This window comes from Sus scrofa, chromosome 9 (assembly GCF_000003025.6).
Source record: "Sus scrofa isolate TJ Tabasco breed Duroc chromosome 9, Sscrofa11.1, whole genome shotgun sequence".
NCBI classification, from domain to species: Eukaryota; Metazoa; Chordata; class Mammalia; order Artiodactyla; family Suidae; genus Sus; species Sus scrofa.
This window is the reverse complement of record NC_010451.4, coordinates 8563951-8584685: the sequence shown is the minus strand read 5'-3', so window position 1 is coordinate 8584685 and position 20735 is coordinate 8563951. Positions and strand designations below refer to the sequence as shown.

The 20735-nt window shown below is 39.3% G+C and overlaps 1 protein-coding gene across 1 annotated transcript in view; it reads right to left on the bottom strand.

Moving 5' to 3' along the window:
* PPME1 (protein phosphatase methylesterase 1) overlaps positions 1-20735 on the bottom strand; it is a 92483-nt gene that overhangs the window by 20588 nt on the left and 51160 nt on the right. Inside the window, 6 exon segments of the mRNA XM_003357190.5 lie at positions 1639-1704; positions 3912-4002; positions 5250-5306; positions 5309-5403; positions 10582-10633; positions 11068-11125. Coding sequence (XP_003357238.3) covers positions 1639-1704; positions 3912-4002; positions 5250-5306; positions 5309-5403; positions 10582-10633; positions 11068-11125 — 419 coding nt within the window.

The following is a 20735-nucleotide window of genomic DNA, read 5'->3' as shown; positions in this document are numbered from 1 at the left end:
GTTAACAGATGCAAACTACTGCATCTGGGGTGGATAAGCAATGAGATACTGCTGTATAGCACAGGGAACTATATCCAGTCACTTGTCACATGATGGAAGACAATGTGAGAAAAAGAATATATATGTGTGTGTGTGTGTGTGAATACATATATATATATATATATGACTGGGCCAGTAGAAACTGACAGAACACGGTAAATCAACTAAAATGGAAAAGATAAAATCATACAATAAAAAAATAATAAAATAAAATCACACCTCCCAAAATTAAATACCCAGGATAAACCTGATCATGGAGGGGAAAGACTTAAATGCTGAGAACTACAAAATATTAATAAAGTAAGTTAATAAAGTAAGTTAAAATATTAATAAAGTAAATAATTCAAAAGAAATGGAAAGATGCCCCATGCTCCTGGATTGGAAGAATTAATATTGTTAAAATGGCCATACTACCCAAAAAAATCTATAATGTGATCCTTATCAAATTACCCAAGACATTTTTCATGGAACTAGAACAAACAATCCAAAAATTTATATGTAGGGAGTTCCCATCGTGGTGCAGTGGTTAACGAATCTGACGAGGAACCATGAAGTTGCGGGTTCAATCCCTGGCCTTGCTCAGTGGGTTAAGGATTTGGCATTGCCGTGAGCTGTGGTGTAGGTTGCAGACGCAGCTTGGATCTGGCGTTGCTGTGGCTGTGGCGTAGGCCGGTGGCTACAGCTCCGATTAGACCCCTAGCCTGGGAACCTCCATATGCCAAGGGAGCAGCCCTAGAAAAGGCAAAACAAAACAAATTTATATGCAGTCATAAAAGACCCAGAATTGTCAAAGCAATTCCCAGGGGAAAAAAAAAACAACAAAGCAGGAGACATAAATCTCCCAGACTTCAGACAATCTCACAATGCTACAGTAATCAAAACTGTGTGGTATTGGTATGAAAACAGTCATATGGATCAATGGACCAGAATAGAGAGCCCAGAAATAAACCCACACACCTATGCTTAATTAATCTTTGACAAAAGAGACAAGAATATAAAATGGGAAAAAGATGGGAGTTCCCATTGTGGTGCAGCAGAAATGAGGAACCATGAGGTTGTGGGTTCAATCCCTGGCCTCACTCAGTGGGTTAAGGATCTGGTGTTTCTGTGAGCTGTGGTATAGGTTGCAGATGCAGCTCGGATCCTGTGTTGCTGTGGCTGTGGCGTAGGCTGGCAGCTGTATCTCCAATTGGACCCCTAGCCTGGGAACTTCCATATGCTGTGGGTACAGCCCTAAAAAGCAAAAAAGCAAAAAATAAAATAAAATAAAATAATAAAATAAAATAAAAATCCTGTCTTTAAAAAAAAAAAAAAAGGGAAAAAGACAACTCTTCAGCAAGTGGTACTGGGAAAACTGGACAACTGCATGTAAATCAATAAACATACCTTTACACTATTAACAAAAATAAACTCAAAATAGCTTCAAGACTTAAATAGAAGACATTAAAAAAAAAGCAAAAAAGAAAATCTACATAGCTGGCCAATTGAGTTCACTTATAAAAATTATCTAAAATAATGAAGGATGGTAGGAGAGGTGTATGGCCAGAAAGCAATCTGTAATTCAGCCTCTAACCTGCCCAAGGGGAAAATAAGACCTACTGTTTGACTTGGCCAACCATTGAGACTCGAGCAGACTCCAGATTTCGAATCTGGCCACTCTTCACACTAGAAGAGAAAAGTGAGATGGGAGAAAGGAGGTTATTAAGCATCCATCTTACCATGTCACCAAAGGTCAAATCAATACTTCTGCACACTGTGTGGGATCTTCTAAAAAATAGTGGTTACCAGTGTAGCTTAACATAGAGACTTCCACTACTTCCTACTTGGTTATTATGCTATAAGCCAAGCAGTAAAAATTAGGTAAAGGCATTGAAGCCATTTTGGTTCTGCAAATACCTACCAAGAGGATACTATGTGCCAGGGCTGTGCTCAAGAAGCACATAATTCAGTGGGGAGAAGGAACCATAAACAGTTTTATTATAATAAGGCAAGGTTCGAAGAAATCATTACATTTGGAACGAGGTTAGAGAAAGCTTCCCCAAAGTCCTGCCTAAACTGAGGATGGAAGCTAAGAGGTTGGTCAGAGCATAACAGGCAGAAGGCACATGGTGAAGGAAGGCACTGCGATGTGAAAAAGTCGGCAGGATGATGATTTTTAGAGGGCAGACTGCAAGGAGAAGCAGAGGAGAGTTTCAGAATAGGACAGGAAGGCAGGGCTAGCTGATAGAGGGTCTTGCACGCAACAATATATATAGAGCTTAGGAGTGCAGACTCCCAGAATCGGCAAAGTGCACCACAAAATGACTGCCTGTCCTGGGGGAACTGGGAACATCACCTGAAGCAGGAGGAACATCACCAGAACGCATTTCGTTAAATCTCAGTTTATGGCTTAAAAAAAATTACATAAAAGTTTAAAGTATACCTCTCTTGGACACTGACCTTGTTCCTTATTTTAATGATAAACAGAAGCAATCAAAGCTATTACTTCATTTTTCCACCACCAACTAAATCTACAAACTCACCAGTATTTAAATTATTTAAAGTTATTTTACTTGTTTACTTTTTTGTTTACACCTGTAGCACATGAAAGTTCCGGGATCAGGGACTGAACCTGAGCCACAGCAACAAACGCTGCCACAATAACAGCACTAAATCCTTACCCACTGCACCACAAGGGACCTCCAACCCACCAGTATTTATAATCATATACTCTGTCCTGAAGACTGTTTAATGTAGGAAATGTTTCTATCCAAGACTAACATTGGGCCCTGGTTCCCATTCTCTCTTGCGGATTAAGACCTTGTTTCCTTTACTTACTCTCTCTGGTGTGTTGTCATTTTTTTTCTCAAGTGGTCATCATAAAACATCCTTTAGAAACATTCTTTAGCCTTTAAAAAAATGCCCAACCCCACATTCACTACTAGATACTACCCCACTTCTCTGCTCTCCTGTACAACAAAACTTCTCCAAAAAGTCATCTTACTTGCTTTTATTCACTTTGTCACCTCTCATCCTCTCCTCAACCAATATCCCAGCTGAGAAGGAAACACGCATCTGTTCATCTTCTCTAGAAAGTGAATCTAGAACCAGGAGCATCAGAGGTGGAAAAGGGCTTAGACTCTCAGTTCAAACTCTCACCCTAGAGACGGGAACAGCTACATAGCAGATGATCCAAAATTACTATGATTCTAGGAGGTACTATAGTGTATTGGAAAAAGGATGGGTTTTAGACAACTGAGCCAAGTCTGAAACATTTAAAACATTTTCTGGAGTTCCTGTTGTGGCTCAGTGGTTACGAATCCAACTAGGAACCATGGTTGTGGGTTTGATCCCTGGCCTTGCTCAGTGGGTTAAGGATCTGGCATTGCCGTGATCTGTGGTGTAGGTTGAAGACGCAGCTCAGATCTGGCGTTGCTATGGCTGTGGCGTAGGCCAGTGGTTATGGCTCAGATTCGACCTCTAGCCTGGGAACCTCCATATGCCACAGGAGCGGCCCTAGAAAAGGCAGAAAGACCAAAAAAAAAAAAAAAAATTTTTTTTTTCCCTAAAAATCTGCCCTTGTAAGATCCCTGTGGTGCAGCAGTTTAAGGATGTGGTGTTGTCAAAGCTGTGGCACAGGCCACAACTGCAGAGTAGGTTTAATCCCTCGCCTGGGAACTTCCACCTGTCACAAGTGCAGCCAATGAATAAATAAGTGAATAAATAAATAAATAAATAAATCTGCACTTTATATAACATTTCCATATATGACATTACAATAAAGCTAAGGCTTGGAAATCCAACTATTGCTTTCAACTTGATACTTGAGCTGATAAAAAATGAAAGCTACAATCTAACACTTAAAAAATAGACAATATAGATTTGTGGGTTACCTCCATTCAATGGCATTCTCCAGAGACTTGAAGGTTTTAGGACGACCACGTAAGAAATTCTGCATGCTATTAAGTGCATCCATGGCTGTACCTAGAATTAAACAGAAAATTTTAACAACGTGGAGTTCCTAGCAGTTAAGGTTCAACACTGTCACTGCTGTGCCTTGGGTTCTATCCCGCAGCCCAAAAAAATTTTTAACCACACCACTTAAAATGTTCTGAGCATTTATATTTATTGAATCAACTGTCTACAACTCCTCTCACTGACAGCAGAATAAAGTGACGCTTGAGGGAAAAAAGAAGCAGTTGAAGAAAATTCCGAAGACTGATGTAACAGCCAGTTTCCAAGATGGCCTCCAGTGGTTCCCGCCTCCTGGAACTCACGGTCCATACGCACTGAATAGGGCTGACTTGTATAAGCAATAGTATGACCTCTAGGCCTGGGGCCTAAAAGACATGGCAGTTTCTTTTTACATGGTAAATAAAATTATGGGACATATATACAACTGAAATATTATGCAGACATTAAAGATATTTATGAAGAGTTTTTGATGACATGTAAAATGATTATATAACGTGGGGTGTGGGCAAAATGGGTGAAGATATGAAAAGTACAAACTTTCAGTTATAAAATAAGTCCTAGGGATGTAATATACAGCATTGTGAGGATAATTAATAATACGTATTGAATATTTAAAAGTTGCTAAGAGAGATCTTAGCAGTTCTCATCACACAAAAAAATGTAATTGTGTGTGGTGATTAATGTTTACTAGACATATGGCAGTGATCATTTCACAAGATATACATACATCAAATCATTACATTGTACACCTGAAACTAATGCAAATTATATGTCAATCATACCCCAATTTAAAAATACCTGGAAAGCCTCTGCCACAAAATATTTAAAAAGAGGGACAACTCAGGGACTTGAAGAATAGATGTGTGGTTGCTGAGGGGGAGGGAGTGGGATAGACTGGGATCTTAGGTTAATAGATGCAAACTATTGCCTTTGGAATGGATAAGCAATGAGATCCTGCTGTATAGCACTGGGAACTGTATCTAGTCACTTACGATGGAGCACGATGGAGGATAATGTGTGAAAAAGAATGTATATATGTATGTGTGACTGGGTCACCTTGTTCTAGAGTAGAAAACTGACAGAACACTGTAAACCAGCTATAATGGAAAAATTAGAAATCCTCGGAAAAATTTTTAAAAATTTAAAAAAATAAAAAAGAAGAACACACTTCAAGATAAGAGAAGTAAATAATAATTTACCATGGATGTCTCAGCTAAATCAAAGATTTTGACTTGGTCAGCACTGAGAAAACTTACCTTCCACAACATCAATCATGCACAGACCCAGGAGGCTTGGCACCAGGTTGGATGAGCTGTGTGGACTGCAATAGCACCGCCCATGCTATGTCCAATCAGCATAATTGGAGGGGGGAGGTCCCCGTACATGGCTTCAACCACATTGCCCACATCTCTGCAAAGAGAAGGAAAAAAAGCAGGGACTGTTCTCTGACGGCACCGTAAAGACAGTTTTCTTCCCTAACTCCCCCTCTGATTTATGACTAAGGTCCTGATGGTCCCGTCGAGGTCCACTGGACCATCTTGCCAACGTACCTATATAAACCTGCCAGCAGCCCCCCAAGGCCCTATACACACAGCCACACATCTAGCTCTTCTGACAAATGACTTAGTTTAAGGACTAAGAACCAAAATTTTCTGGTTTTCCTTAACATCATACTTTCACAGCTCCATATATGTACTCCAATTACATAAACATATATGTTTATTTTAAACCTAAGCTTAAAACTGGACAAATCATTTAACTGCCTATGCCTTAGTTTCCACATCTACAAAACAGGAAAGAAATTTTATTAAGCATTAAAATGTAGTAAGGTTTGACATCACAAGATGAACTGCAGCCCCAGTTTATTTTTTACTATGTAGTCTTGGATTAGCTACTTAATCTCTCAGACAGAGTTTCAACATCTATAAAATGTAGATAAGAATATCAGTTACTAGGAGTTCCTGTTTTGGCTCAGTGGTAGCGAACCCAACTAGAATCCATGAGGACAGTGGGTTAAGGATCTGGCATTGCCGTAAGCTGTGGTATGGGTCGAAGATGCAGCTCAGCCTACACCAGCGGCTGTGGTGTAGGCTGGTAGCTACAGCTTTGATTCAAGCCCTAGCCTGGGAACTTCCATATGACACAGGTATGGCCCTAAAAAAAAAAAAGAACATCAGTTACTATTCTGGATTGCTTTGAAGATTAACTGAGACAGTGACTGTGAAACTACTTGGAAAAGAGTAAAGGGCTAGACAAACATTAATTATTATTTACAATTTGTTATGTAAAGTTGTTTGAAGTATGAACACAAATTAAGTATAGTGTTCTAAGGAATTAGAAAGATGTTTAGAGCTAATTTTTACTGGCTTCTGTTCTAGTCTTTAATTATGAGTGGATCTATTTAACAAAGTCAAACCTTAAAGCTTTGAAAATGAGAGTGAAGCCAGAACTTTGGTTTTTATTTGCATATGCGCCTTCTCTGCTATAGCGGCAGGTAAGTAAGGTGTGTTTCTAAAGACCACTGACTCTACTGTCTTCTTTGGGTTTTGGGTTTTTGTTTTTGTCTTTGTCTTTTTAGGGCCATACCTGTGTTACATGGAAGTTCCCAGGGCAGGAGTTGATTCGGAGCCATGGCTATAGCTATACTGCCAGCCTACGCCACAGCCACAGCAACACAGGATCTGAGCCGTGTCTGTTACCTGCACCACAGCTCACTGCAACACCAGATCCCCAACCCACTGAAAAGACCTAAGATCGAACCTGCATCTTCATGGAACTAGTCGGATTCGTTTCCACTGTGCCACAATGGGAACTTCCCCTACTGTCTTCTTTTGGGAGTGGGTGAGCCAGTCAACTTCAAAAGACAGTATTGTCCAGCTAAGTGTCACCACATACCTCGGGCACTCACACCATGTTAGCTAAATATAGCAGTGGTGGAGGTAGTGACACAGCCTTTTAGATATGATTTCCACAATATTCAGAATGACAAAGCTTTAATTTTAAAAATCTCATACAACAACTACAGATGTAAATAGGGCAGCTGCAGCATCTGCAGACAATCTGAATGGGAGATAAGGAGGCTGCCCAATTTTATAAGTGAAAACAAAAAACAATTTAATATTTCTTTGGAGTTAAATAAATTTAAGGTTAAAACCTTTAGTAAGTAACAGATATAAGCAAAGAATAAAAGGACATTATGAAAGACTATCTAGATAGTAATTGGAGATACCACAACTTTGGTAGATGCTTTCTAGAGGGATTCTATCATATTTATTAATAGTAGTTCATTTCCTGAGCAGTATAGTATATCACAGACATAACAGAAAAAGAAGTATCACAGTAAACTGAGCTCAAATATTGGCTCTTTTATTTTCAGTGCAGTTGCATTTTATGTAGAGTTTAGGTTCTGAAGTTGATCTGAAAGGTAAAAATCATGCTGTCGTGGGGTTCCCACTGTGGTGCAATGGGTTAGGCATCCAACTGCAGCGGCTCGGGTTGCTACAGAGGCATGGGTTTGATCCCTGGCCTGGTGCAGTGGGTTAAAGGATCCAGCACTGCTGCAGCTGTGGCACAGGTTGCCACAATCTCTGGCCTGGGAACCTCCATATGCTACAGGTTCGACCATTTAAAAAAAAAAACAAAAAAAACTCCTGCTGTCTACTACTTGAAAACCCCACCAGTGCTACTTGAGAGCCTCACTAGTTGCGCATTAAGATGTCTATTTTGAGATTTTTGTTTCACAGAATGATAGAACTCAGAAACCATATAAATATTTACTATTTCAACTATTTCAGTAAGAATCCAACTTACTGGCTTCTGATTCTTGGTAGTTTATTACAGAAGGTTTTAATCATTTGTTTTCTTTTTAACTTTTTTTGATAAATTATCAATTCATTGTCTCTTTCGTTCCCATTCACCCTTATTGCATGTTCTGCAAAACTGGATAAGGATTTTAAATATCTTTCCTTTGCCGGCTGGCCCGATGTTAGGCTGTTATCAGTAGAGGGCGAAGGAGAGACACTGCAGAAAGACAGGGTTTGGTCCTGGTTTGGGCTGACTCTACAAGCTCCACTAGCTTGTCTAGCACCTGGGACCTGCAGCACGCACAGCTTCCCCAGTGCCCAACTGCTGCAGCACAGCTCGCTTCTCCAAAGGCTCCACCCCGCAACCCCCAATGTTCTTTTTACCCCAGCTTTGTTGAGGTATAACTGGTAAATAAGAAATGGTGTACAATTAATGTGTTCAACTTGGTAAGTTTGGATATATGGACACATGCCTGTCACCATCAGCACAATCAAGGGAATAAACCGTCACCTCCAAAATATTCCTTGCACTGCTTTTGTGTGTGTTTGTGTGTGTGGTAAAAACACTTAACTTGAGATCTATGCTCTTAAATGTTTAAATACACAATGTCTTATCATAACTATAGGCATTAACTATTATGCTGGACGGCAGATCTCTGGAACTGCCCCCAGTATTTCTACTGCAGAGTCCCTCTGGTGAGATGTACCTCCCTGTGAACTGCTTCTCCTGCACCCTAAAGGGTAGGCTCCTGATAAGTCCTGCCAATGTAGAGTCAAAGTGACTTCACCGCCTTCAGTAAGCCATCACTGTGTCCTCTCCGAGGTCTAGATCTCACCCTCTCCCATCCAGGTCCTATCTCAGGCTGAGAGGAAACAGGAAGTGGCTACTTCTTACATCTGCTATTCCTGCCTTTCTCTGATTTTGAGTTTTTTCCAGCTTTACTGAGATGTAACTGGTAAATAAAATTGTAAAAAATTTAAAGTGTACCATGTGATGACTTGATATACGCTGTACACACTGTGATTCCCACAATCAAGTTAATTAACCCTACATTCTTTAGAGTTCTCTTTACTTCTTACTAGCCAGCTCCTCATTGCTCTAACCCCCTGTTATGGTTAATAAATCTTTATATTAAACTTTCCCTGTTTAAATTACTGTGTAGTTGCTCTCTCCTGATTGTCCCTGACTGATAGATTATTAGACAATGTTTCCTTAAGGTCATCAACTAATTCTTTAATTTCATCTCAAATGTCAGTCAAGCCATCATCACTCTTGCCCGGTTGCCTGGCCACTTAGATGATGTACTTCACTTTTTTTTCAACAGTCAAGAAACCCTTCAAAAATTGTTCATGAATATCCCATGTATCACTAACATGCTTGATTATGTCAGGCTTTACTGTTCTCACATTACAAGGATCAATGAGGGAGCAGACTCTTGGCTCTTTCCACGGTTTCTCAGGCAGTACGTCTGCTGAGTGGAATGGTTCCCATGTTGTTATTTCTCTCTCTCTCTGCCAAGCACTACAGCTAAGTGATCCCAATTCTGGACTATTAACTGTGTAACTTCATAAAGTTATGCAGCCTACCTGAGCCAGTTTCCTCACTGGTAAAAAAAAAAAAAAAAAAAAAAGTGATATTTACAATACAGAGCTGATAATATAGACTAATTAAAGTAAATAATTGAATTGAATAATTTATTCTTCATAAACTTTTTTTTTTCGGGATGTTTTTTGGCCACACCCATAGCATATGGAAGTTCCTGGGCCAGGAATCAAATCCGAGCCACAGATACGGCCTGTGGCAAAGTGGATCCCGAACCCGCTGCACTGTGCCAGGGACCAAACCCACACTTCATCAGCGATCCAAACCTCTGGGGAGACAACGCTGGATTTCTTAACCTGCTGTACCACAGCAGGAATGCCAATAAATATTTAATTTATCCTTAAAGCCCAGCATATTGAAAGCACACAAATAGCACCTACCATAATGAGCTCTGAAGGAAAAATAGTTTACTCATGGATGAAAACTGCTAAAGAAAGGAGGAAGAAGATACTTTAAGGCCAAAGCCGGTCAGCCACTTGAGAGAGCACGCATTAAGCATATGAGGAAGCACATGTGTAAAGCAGGGTAGTTAGAAGATCCCTGTTTATAACAGAGAATAGTACTTCCCAAACACTGGCTATGGGACTGGCTGCATCAGATTCCTTTATGGAAATTTATCAAAATACAAATGCCCAGGCCCACTAATAGAAGCATCAATCCAGCAGGTCTGGGGTAGGGCCGGTGAGTGACCAAATTTGAGAAACACTGTATGGACTATATTCAGCTTTTACTTCAAGGCCCAGGGTATAATCTGTTATTCTTAAATACCCTGTTCTCATCTTACTATAAAGCTGGACAAAGAATGTGGGCAGGATATCTTAAGAACACCTTACAGGGCCTCTTGTGCACAACTAGTTTCCAAGCGTGGGTCCCCAGTAGATATTTAGATTCTAGTCAGCTCTGTCAACAGAAGGACACACTTCAAAAGCCAACACAAACTAAACTGTGCCTTGAAGAATGTACAAGTGCTTTAAGCGATGACCCTCACGTTGATACCAGAAAAGATGGAGGCTTCTTTCGATAGGAAATAAGAAAACACCAGAGAGAATAGAGAAAAGAAGTAAAATTTTCTCTGTGCTAATTATTGTTCGACAATTTCACTAGGAGAGCAATAAAGATATACTATTATTTATAACAGTAATGGAAGCCAGGTGATTATATAAACAATAGTAAATTTCTTACTTTGCCATTGTTTCTGCAGACAGGTCTTCAGAATTCTTGACTTTTGTTTCACCTAAAAGAAAATATTTTGAAAACAAAATTCCCAAGGATAGGAATTATAAAAGCAAGAGTATTCTCTTTCAAAAATCTCACCTTAGGATAAAGAAATGGGGACCTTATAATTATATCTGATGGGCACAGCAAGGATTTGCTGTTACAGACATCTCTCTATAGTTGGCCATCTTAAGGATAATCACGGTAGCAAAGATTTTTTTCACATTCATTACACATCACCAGCACCAGAATTTGATTACATTACTGGACATTCCTTAGCTAAATAATATATACACATTCATTTATAAAATATTTATGAAAACTAAAAGTGAGGACTTCCCTCAAAACGCCCAGATGGAACAGACCAGGTCACACTGACGTCTGTAATACTTAACACTAGTCAAAGGACCTGGTAAATACGTCACTGAGTCAGTGACTAAGAACTTCACTCACCATGACCTCGAAGATCCAAAGCCACAATCCTACACTGAACTCTGCTAATGATTGCTGCCTAGGAGGAAAAGGAAAAGAGTTAAGATCATCTGGGTTAGCAAATCTGTCCCCACTACCAATGACAACCTTGTTGGATGAACAGCCATCAGAATTCAAGGATCTCAAGACAATCAAGACTTTCCACTTTTATTTTAAGCAAAATTTTAAAAATAATAATTCTTTTTTGAAGTTGGTTCTATTAAAACTTCAAAATACGGCTTCGTCCACCTAAATGCCCCTTTTTTTTTTTTTTTTTTTGTCTTTTGTCTTTTTAGGACTGCACCTGCGGCACATGGAGGTTCCCAGGCTAGGGGTCTAATCAGAGCTGTAGCTGCCAGCCTACACCACAGCCACAGCCACGCAGGATCTGAGCCGCATCTCCAACCTACACCACAGCTCACGATCCTTAACCCACCAAGCAAGGCCAGGGATTGAACCTGCGTCCTCATGGATGCTAATCAGATTCATTTCCACTGAGCCACACGGGAACTTCCTAAATCCCTCTTTAAAACTTAACTTTCTAGCTTTTCATGAAACAGAATAAGTGCCTCTAAGTAATGATGCTCTAAGCTCTGCTATTACCTATGATTTTCTCAACTCATTGGTTATCTTGTCCCTACTCTGGAAGGGAAATTCTCTAGATAAGGACCATGAGTCAGTTTATATCTTGGTTCAGGATACACACAAATGGGGCATTCAGATCATGAAATAACCTAGAAAGCAGCACAAGTCATGAAATCTACCAAAGACTCCCTTAAGATAGGGCAGGAGTACACATAATCTTGTACCAGTTAAACCAAAATACATTGAAAATCAAGTCACAATATCATAAGGAGGTACAATTTTAGAGGTTTAAACAAACCTGCAGTAACTGAGGATTTTCTTCTTCAAATAAATTAGATTCTTTCACAACAATATATCACAGTTAGTGTTGGTAAATGTCATCTTTTTAACTTTTAAGAATAAAATAGGAGAAATATCCAGGCTAACTTTCACATTTTATGAATGAAGAAATTGAATCCAAGAGAAAAAAATTTATCTGCTCAGGGTCATGTAACTAGTAGTAAAAAGAAGATCAGAGTCAAGGTAAGTTGATAACATAATTTATAACACAAAACCAATCAGAGTCCTTAAATCACATTTTCTCATTTCATTTTTAATTGATTAAACATATTTTGAATATATGTCATTATAAAATGTTGAAAATATAGAAAACTAATGAGAAAAGGAGGAGAAAAAAACCCTTTGATTTCTCCCCAGCTCTGTTGAAATATTATTGATAAATATCATATACAAGTTTAAGGTGCACAAGGCTATAATTTGATACATGCGTATGTGCAAAATGGTCACAAATACCTCGACCCCCCTCACATAGTTACCACTGGTGTGAGCGTGGGGTGGGGGTGAGGATAACATTTAAAATCTACTTTTTTAACAACTTTCAGGTATTAAAACAGCGTAATTAGGAGTTCTTATTGTGGCTCAGTGGTCAATGAACCCGACTAGTAACCATGAGGTTGTGGGTTCCATCCCTGGCCTTGCTCAGTGGGTTAAGGATCTGGCGTTGCCGTGAGCTGTGGTGTAGGTTGCAGACTTGGCTTGGATCCCGCATTGCTGTGGCTGTGGTGTAGGCCGGCGGCTACAGCTCCGATTGGACCCTTAGCCTGGGAACCTCCATATGCTGTGGGTGCAGGCCTGAAAAAAGACAAGACAAAACATAACAAAACAACAAAAAGTGTAATTAATAACAGCCACCATACTGTACATTAGATCCCCCAAACTAATTCATCTCACGGCTGGGAGGTTGTACCCTTTGACCAGCTTCTTCCCTACCTCTCAGCCCTTGACAACAACTATTTGAATCTCTGTTTCTATGAATTCAGCTTTTTTAGATTCCACATTTAAGTGAGAACATGCATTATTTGTCTTTCTCTATCTGACTTTTTTCACCGACCATAATGCCCTCAAGGTCCTCCATGTTGTTGCAAGATTCCCTACTTTTTCCCGGCTCAATGTTCCTCTGGGTGTGTATCACATTTTCTTTATCCATTCATCCACTAGATGCTTAGGTTGTCTCCTTGCTGTGGCTATTGTAAACAGCACTGCTGTGAACATGGGGGTGCAGGTATCTCTTTCAGATCATTTTTTTCATTTCCTTCAGATATACAGAAGCAGAGTGTTTGGCTATACCAATTCACATTCCCACTGGAGTTCCTGCTGTGGTGTACTTGACTGACTTTTTTTTTTTTTTTTTTTTTCTTTCCCCAGGAGCTGCACCCATAGCACATAGATGCTCCTGGGCCAGGGACTGTATCTGAGCAACAGGTGCCAACCTATGCCACAGCTGTGGCTACGCTAGATCCCTTAACCCACTCCTCAGACCAGGGATCAAGCTTGTACCTCTGCAGCGACCCAACACCTGCAGTCAGAATCTTAACCCACTGCACCACAGTGGGAACTCCATGATTCCTGTTTTTCAATAGCCATTTTAATAGGTGGGAGGTGATCTCACTGTGGTTCTGATTTGCATTTTCCTGATGATTAGTGATGGTGAGCATCTTTTCATGCACCTGTTGGCCATGTGTATTTCTTCTTTGGAAAAACGCCTATTCAAGTATTTTGTCCATTTTTAAATTGGATTGTTTTCTTGCTATCGAGTTGTGTGAGTTCCTTATATATGCTGAATATTAAATTCTTATCAGATAGGTGGTTTGCAAATATCTTCTCCTTTTCTGTAGGTTGCGTTTTTATTTTGCTGATGTTTTTTCTTTTTCTTCCCCGCCATGCAGAAGGTTATTAGTTTGATGTAGTCCCAACTTGTTTATTTTTGCTTGAATGAAAGCACTTTTGGTGCCATATCCAAAAAAATCATTGCCATAGGGCTTTTTCCTTATTTTCTTCTGGCAGTTTTACAGGTTCAGATCTTATGTTTAAGTATATCTTTAACCCATTTCAAGATAATTTCTGTGAGTGGTATAAGATAGGAGTATAATTTCATTCTTCTACATGCAGTTATTCAATTTTCCCAACATCATTTATTAAAGAGACTTTTCCCCCGCTGAGTCTTTTTGATCTCTTGTCAAATATTAGTTGAGCGTATATGTGGGGGTTTATTCCTGAGGCTCAATTCTGTTCCATTGGCCTATTTCTGTTTTTATACCAGTACATTATTATTTTGACTACTACAACTTCGTAATAAAGTTTGGAATCAGGAACTGTGATGTCTCTAGCTTGTTCTTTTTCTCAGGATGGCTTTGGCTATCTGGGGTCTTTAGTTGTTTCATGCAAATTTTAGGATTTTTTTTTTTTTATATTTCTGTGAAACACATCATTGGAATTTTGAAGGGATTGCACTGAATCTGTGGATGGCATTGAGTACTACAGATATTTTAACAATATTAATTCTCAAGATCCCTGTACATGGGCTATCTTTCCATTTGTTTGTATCTTCTTGAATTTCTTTCATCAATAAACCTATCTTTCACTTCCTTGGTTAAATTTATTCGTAAGTATTTTATTTTTTTATACTATTGTAAATGGGATTTTCTTTTTTCCCCCCTCTTGTTTGCTGGTGTACTGAATCACATTTTTAAAATCACCTAAAAAATCAAGTCTGTTTCTACTTTCATCACTCTTATGAATACCTTTCAAGAGAACAATGAACTAAATTTTAACACACTTTGCAATTTGTTCCTAAAGCTAATTTATGGGAATTATTTAATGCATTATAGTAGCATTAAGGCCTTTGGACCAAAAACAAATCTCTATTTTGCAAATAAAATTAACTGTCAAAGACAGCGTCAAATTTGCCTTATTGCTCTATATTAAAAAAAAAAAAGGAAAACTAGGTCCACAGAATTGCAACAAAATATTCATTTAAGTGCAGAAATGGTCAGTTCCAATTTTAACTTGAAAACAAGAATTTACTATCTTATGTGCTTGTCAAAAAACACTGACAATAATACCAAAAACAGATTTTTCACTCCCGTAGTTAACAAATCTTTCTAAAGTATACAACTGCTGGAGCTGCCCTCGTGGCGCAGTGGAAACAAATCTGACTAGTAACCATGAGGACGCGGGTTTGATCCCTGGCCTCACTCAGTGGGCTAAGGATCCAGCGCTGCCGTGAGCTGTGGTGTAGGTTGCAGACTTGGCTTGGATCTGGCGTTGCTGGTGGCTACGGCTCCGATTGGACCCCTAGCCTGGGAACCTCCATATGCCATGGGTGCAGCCCTAAAACAAACAAACAAACAAAGTATATAACTGCTAAAATTCTGACCCCAAGTGAACATTCGGGTTACAGTATGAAAGAGACAGTCAATGTTTCTGTTCCCAAGACGTTTACATTCTAGTTGGCTGGAGGAAAACTAGTCAACAATAAATGAGCAAAGTAAATTTGTGGAGTAATACATCTTCTAGATAATGAAAAAGTGCCAGAGCATGGCTATGGCAGCCACTCTAGATTTTGCCTTACAGCACAACTTTACCACTCCTGAACAGATGAGAGGAAAACAGCTATTTAAGAACCAGACTTATCTAACCATTTTCTCAATAGAATTTGTGGTGTTAGCACTAACAGCAACAATAGTAGTAGCACTTAATTTTTATTAAATCTTACTATGTGTCAGGCACCAATCTAAATGCTTCAAATGCATCATCTAATTTTCTCCTCACAATTCTTTTATTCAGACACAACTGTCATGTTACAAGTGAGAACATTTCATGGAGAGATCTGGGAACTTGCCCAGGGTCAAAGAGCTAGTAAGTGGTGAAGTCAGGACTATAACCAGGGTCAAAGAGCTAGTAAGTGGTGAAGTCAGGACTAAAATATAAACAGCCGGATTCCAGGTGGTTCACAACCCTGGCAGCAAAACAGAATTACATAAGGAGCTTTAAGAAATACTATTACCCAGGAGCTAATCCACCAGAAATTCTAATTTAAGTGATCTCCATAGGGGCCAGGATATCAAGACATTTCAGAATTCCCCAGGTAATTCTAATATGCAAAGTTCAGCCTAGCCCTAGAGAATAAGAGTCAAGACCAGAAGTGAGATCTGCGTAGTAATAAAATTTTTCTGCATCACTTTGTTACTTCACTAAATTATCTCCCTGAGAAGTAAGCTGGGAAGTTATTAGCTCGATTTCTGCAGCTGACAAAACAGATTCTGAGAGGTCCATCAAGCTCTGGTGAAGGTATGGAGAAAGAGGTATCCTCACAGACTCAAGAAATCCTCAAACTTTATAATGTTGGCTAATTTGATAAGTGAAAAGTGGTATTTATTTTACTGTATATTTTCCTCATTAATAGTACGGCAGACCCATTTTTATAAGTTTATCAGTTATTTATATTTCCTCTTCTGTGAACTGCCACTTCATATCTCTTGCTCATTTTTCTACTGGATTGTCTTTCACTTACTGCTTTGTAGGAGTTTTTAAAATACATAATGAAATTACTAGCCCTTTGTCTATTATTCATATTGCATATATTTCAAACTACTTTTTACCTAATACTTTAAGATATTTTGTCTAGGAGTTTTAAGATATCTTGGTTAACTTTAAAAGTTTTTGGTTTTGGCAAAGTTGAATATATCAACCTTTTTTTTTCATGGCTTTTACTTCCTGTGGCTGCCCAGGGTCATATATGAATGTTCTTGTAGTTTGTTTGTTTTCTTTTTACAGTTGCATCTACTGCATATGGAAGTTCTCAGGCTAAGGGGTGAATTGGAGCAGCAGCTGGGGCCTACGCCACAGCCACGGCAACACCGGATCCTTAACCCACTGAGCCACAATGGGAACCTCAAGTATTTATTTATTTATTTAGTCTTTTTAGGGGTGCACCCAAGGCATATGTAAGTTTCCAGGCTAGGGGGTCGAATTAGAGGTGCAACTGTCAGCCTACACCATAGCCACAGCAACATGGGATTTGAGCCGCGTCTGTGACCTACACCGCAACTCACAGCAACACTGGATCCTTAACCCACTGAGTGGGGCCAGGAATCAAACCTGCATCCTCATGGATACTAGCCAGGTTCATTACTGCTGATGCACAAAGGGAACTTTTTTTTTTTTTTTTTGGAAAATGAATTTTTCCTTCTTTTATTTTTTGGCTAGAAGCTCCAGTATTAGTGTTGAAAACTGCCCCCTTATCTTTGATTTTGAAAGGAAAGTATCTAATTTTTACCACTAAGTACATTTATGTAATTTTCTGGTATATAAGCTTAATAAAATTAAGTTTTTCATTTATTGCTAGTTGCCAAGAGTTTTCAACATGATGGGTAGTTGTTACACTTGATCAACTCCTTTTTGGCATTATGTGAAACGAGAAATTAATTACATTGATAGATTTTCTAACGCTGAACCATTCTCACATTCCTGGGAGAAAAATCTAGTTGGTCACAGAGTATTATTATTTCCCTACACTACTGGATTCAATCTGTTGCTATTTTATTTAGGATTTTATATCTATTCTATAACCAAGATTGGGTCACAATTTTCTTCCAGTCATTGCCTGCTTTTGATATTAGACTGATGCTACCTTCACAAATAAAGTGGGTAGCTTAAAACAATGCTATTCTAAGTAGTATTTTTATTTTTTATTAAAAAAAAATTTTTTTTTAGGGCCATGCCCACAGTATATGGAAGAGGTCGAAACGGAGCTGTCGCTGCTGGCCTATGCCACAGCTACAGCAACTTGGGATCTGAGCTGCATCTGCAATCTACACCACAGCTCACAGCAACGCCAGATTCTTAACCCACTGAGCAAGGCCAGGGATCAAACCTGCATTCTCACAGATACTAGTCAGATTCATTTCCACTGAGCAAAAACAGGAACTCCTAAGTAGTATTTTTTAACATGGTGAAAATTCTTACTTAAGCTTTCTCCTTTGGGGAAGAAATTAACATTCCATAAGATATCAGATATTTCGAATTTAGTAATACAAGAGTAGCCTTTTAACTAGTCTCTCTGCCTCCATTTGTGTCTCCTGTTCAATCCATCATCTATATCAGTGCCTGACTGGCCTCGAGTTCTTCAATGGCTTCCTACTGCCGAAAACAGTGATACTCAATTACACAAGTAGGCAGATGTGTAACAAAATGCTCAGCTTCCCAGAACTTTACAGTCTAGATGTGTCTGCAATTGTTTCAAGCAAATCAGACTTTCCGTACCCCTGCCCTAAATTTTGACATGCCTAAAATATGTTTAATGTGGATGTGGAAAGGAGTGGTTTTGTGTTTAAAAACAGCTTCCTCTAGGAGCTCCCATTGTGGCTCAGGGGGTTAAGAACCTGAGTAGTATCCGTGAGGATGCAGGTTTGATCCCTGGCCTTGCTCAGTGGATTAAATTAAAGGATGCGGTGTTGCCACAAGCTGTGGCATAGTTTGTGGATGTGGCTCAGATCTGATGTTGCTGTGGTGTAGGCTGGCAGCTGCAGCTGCAATTCGACCCCTAGCCTGGGAACCTCCATATGCCATGGGTGCAGCCTTGAAAAGAAAAAAGAGGGTGGGAGGAAGGTCCCTCTACTACTACCTGGAACTTTAGAATAAGGTGCAATTCCCTACCAGGTATAAAAGGCCCTCCCCACAATTTTGTTCCTGTGATCTCACTAGTCACCTCCTTCCCTGCCCCCCACCCATATAATTTATAATCAAGCTACTTACAACTTTCAAAGCATACTTCACTGCCTTTGAATTCTCTCTCTTTGAAATGCCTTCTCTGCTAACCGCTTTCTAGTCAGTCTTGACCGCTTACCAAACTTTCCTCAGAGCCCTGCCTCTACTCTCACCACCGAGTTCATCATTCCCTCCTCTGATACGTCTGCATCTTGAACACAGATGCTATAAACTCATCTAACAACTGAGCACGGGAGTCAAGCACTTTACCAAGAATTCATGTCTTCTGTTCATTTTCACAACCATCCTATAAACTAGGTTGTAGTATTATATCCATTTCACAAGTTAAGAAACTAAAGCTTGATAGATGAAGCTGTTTTGATATTCAAACCCCAGTCTGTTGGAGATAAAAGCTTCTTAAATTTTTTGCTCTATTATTTTTATGTATGTGTTATCTCCATTTTTCCTATTTTCCCCAGTAGACGTAAAACATCACATGAAAGAAGAAGATAGGACATATGCATAATTCTCCACTGTTTTCCTTTTCTGACCTGGGCTCACTCAGGGCAATCACAGCCTGATTTTTACTACTTTTTCAATGTTTACTACTATAGGTGCTGCATTAGGAACAGGCACATTTTGCTATTACTTGCTCATTCAAAAAACTTCCCTTGAGAATACAATATGCACGTTATGCATAAATAAACCCTGGTCTTTGCCTCCAAAAGAGCTCACAATGTAGGCTGGGGATGTAAATAACTGAAGCCTCATTAAAAGGACCCGAAATGTGGCCAGTCTAAACTAAGATGTGCTAGAAGCATGAAATACACACTAGATTTCAAAGATAGCATAAAAAAATACGGTACTAAAAAAAATGTGAAATATCTCAATAGTTATCTTTATATTGCTTATCTGTAGAAATAACATTTTAGATACAATGGGTAAAATAAAATATATATTAAAATAAATTTCACCTGTTTCTTTTTTCTTTTTTTTTGTCTTTTCTCAGGATGCACCCAGGGCATATGAAGGTTCCCAGGCTAGGGATCTAATCAGAGCTGTAGCCGCCGGCCTACACCACAGCCACAGCAATTCGGGATCCGAGCCACGTCTTCAACCTACACCACAGCTCACGGCAACACGGGATCCTTAACCCGCTGAGCGAGGCCAGGAATCGAACCCGCCGTCTCATGGTTCCTAGTCGGATTCATTAACCACTGAGCCACAATGGGAACTCCAATTTCACCTGTTCCTTTTAATCTATTTACTATCCCTACTAGAAAATTTAAAATTATTGTGTGGCTTGCATTATATTTCTACTGGGTGACACAGGTCTAGAGACATGAAAGAGTCTGGCACTTACAGGCAAATCATACAGTTACACTTAGATTAAGAGAAAGGAAGTAGCAAACAAGAAAAGGGCCAAATCATTTAATCATTTAATAATGGTTGAATAAACACCTATGTGTCAAAAACTGTTTCAGGCATTTGGGGAAAAAAAGAACTAAGATATTACCCCTGTTCTCAAGGAATTCATAGTCTAACAGAAGACATGAGAAGGCGTCTTTATACTTAATTTCAATAATTCTGCTGCCAGGAACAAAATGCTATGTTCAGGCCCTCTTCGCAAGACCTGGCTCCAGGTATCTCATGCTGCATTCGCACCTGCTCCCACTTGCTGTCCTTCAGACTCCCTCGTGGTTCAGAAGAGAACATATGTGTTTCTACTTGACACGTATAAGAAGAGACGACAATTTTTTGTGGGTAAGAACGATGTCAGTGTCATCCTTAACAGCATCTCTCCTTACACATGGGCTACCCTACCGCAGAGGCAAGGAGGTGAGGACGATCTACGGCAGTGTTCACACAGAAACATATTCTCTACTGTAGACTAGCACTACCATCCACTAAGTATCACTTACCTCCTAGGAGCTCCCCAGTTCCATTAAAATATAAAGCATTATTTTAAAAAAGAAGAAACATTTTCCACTATTTATGGGACATCTCTACGTATTAAG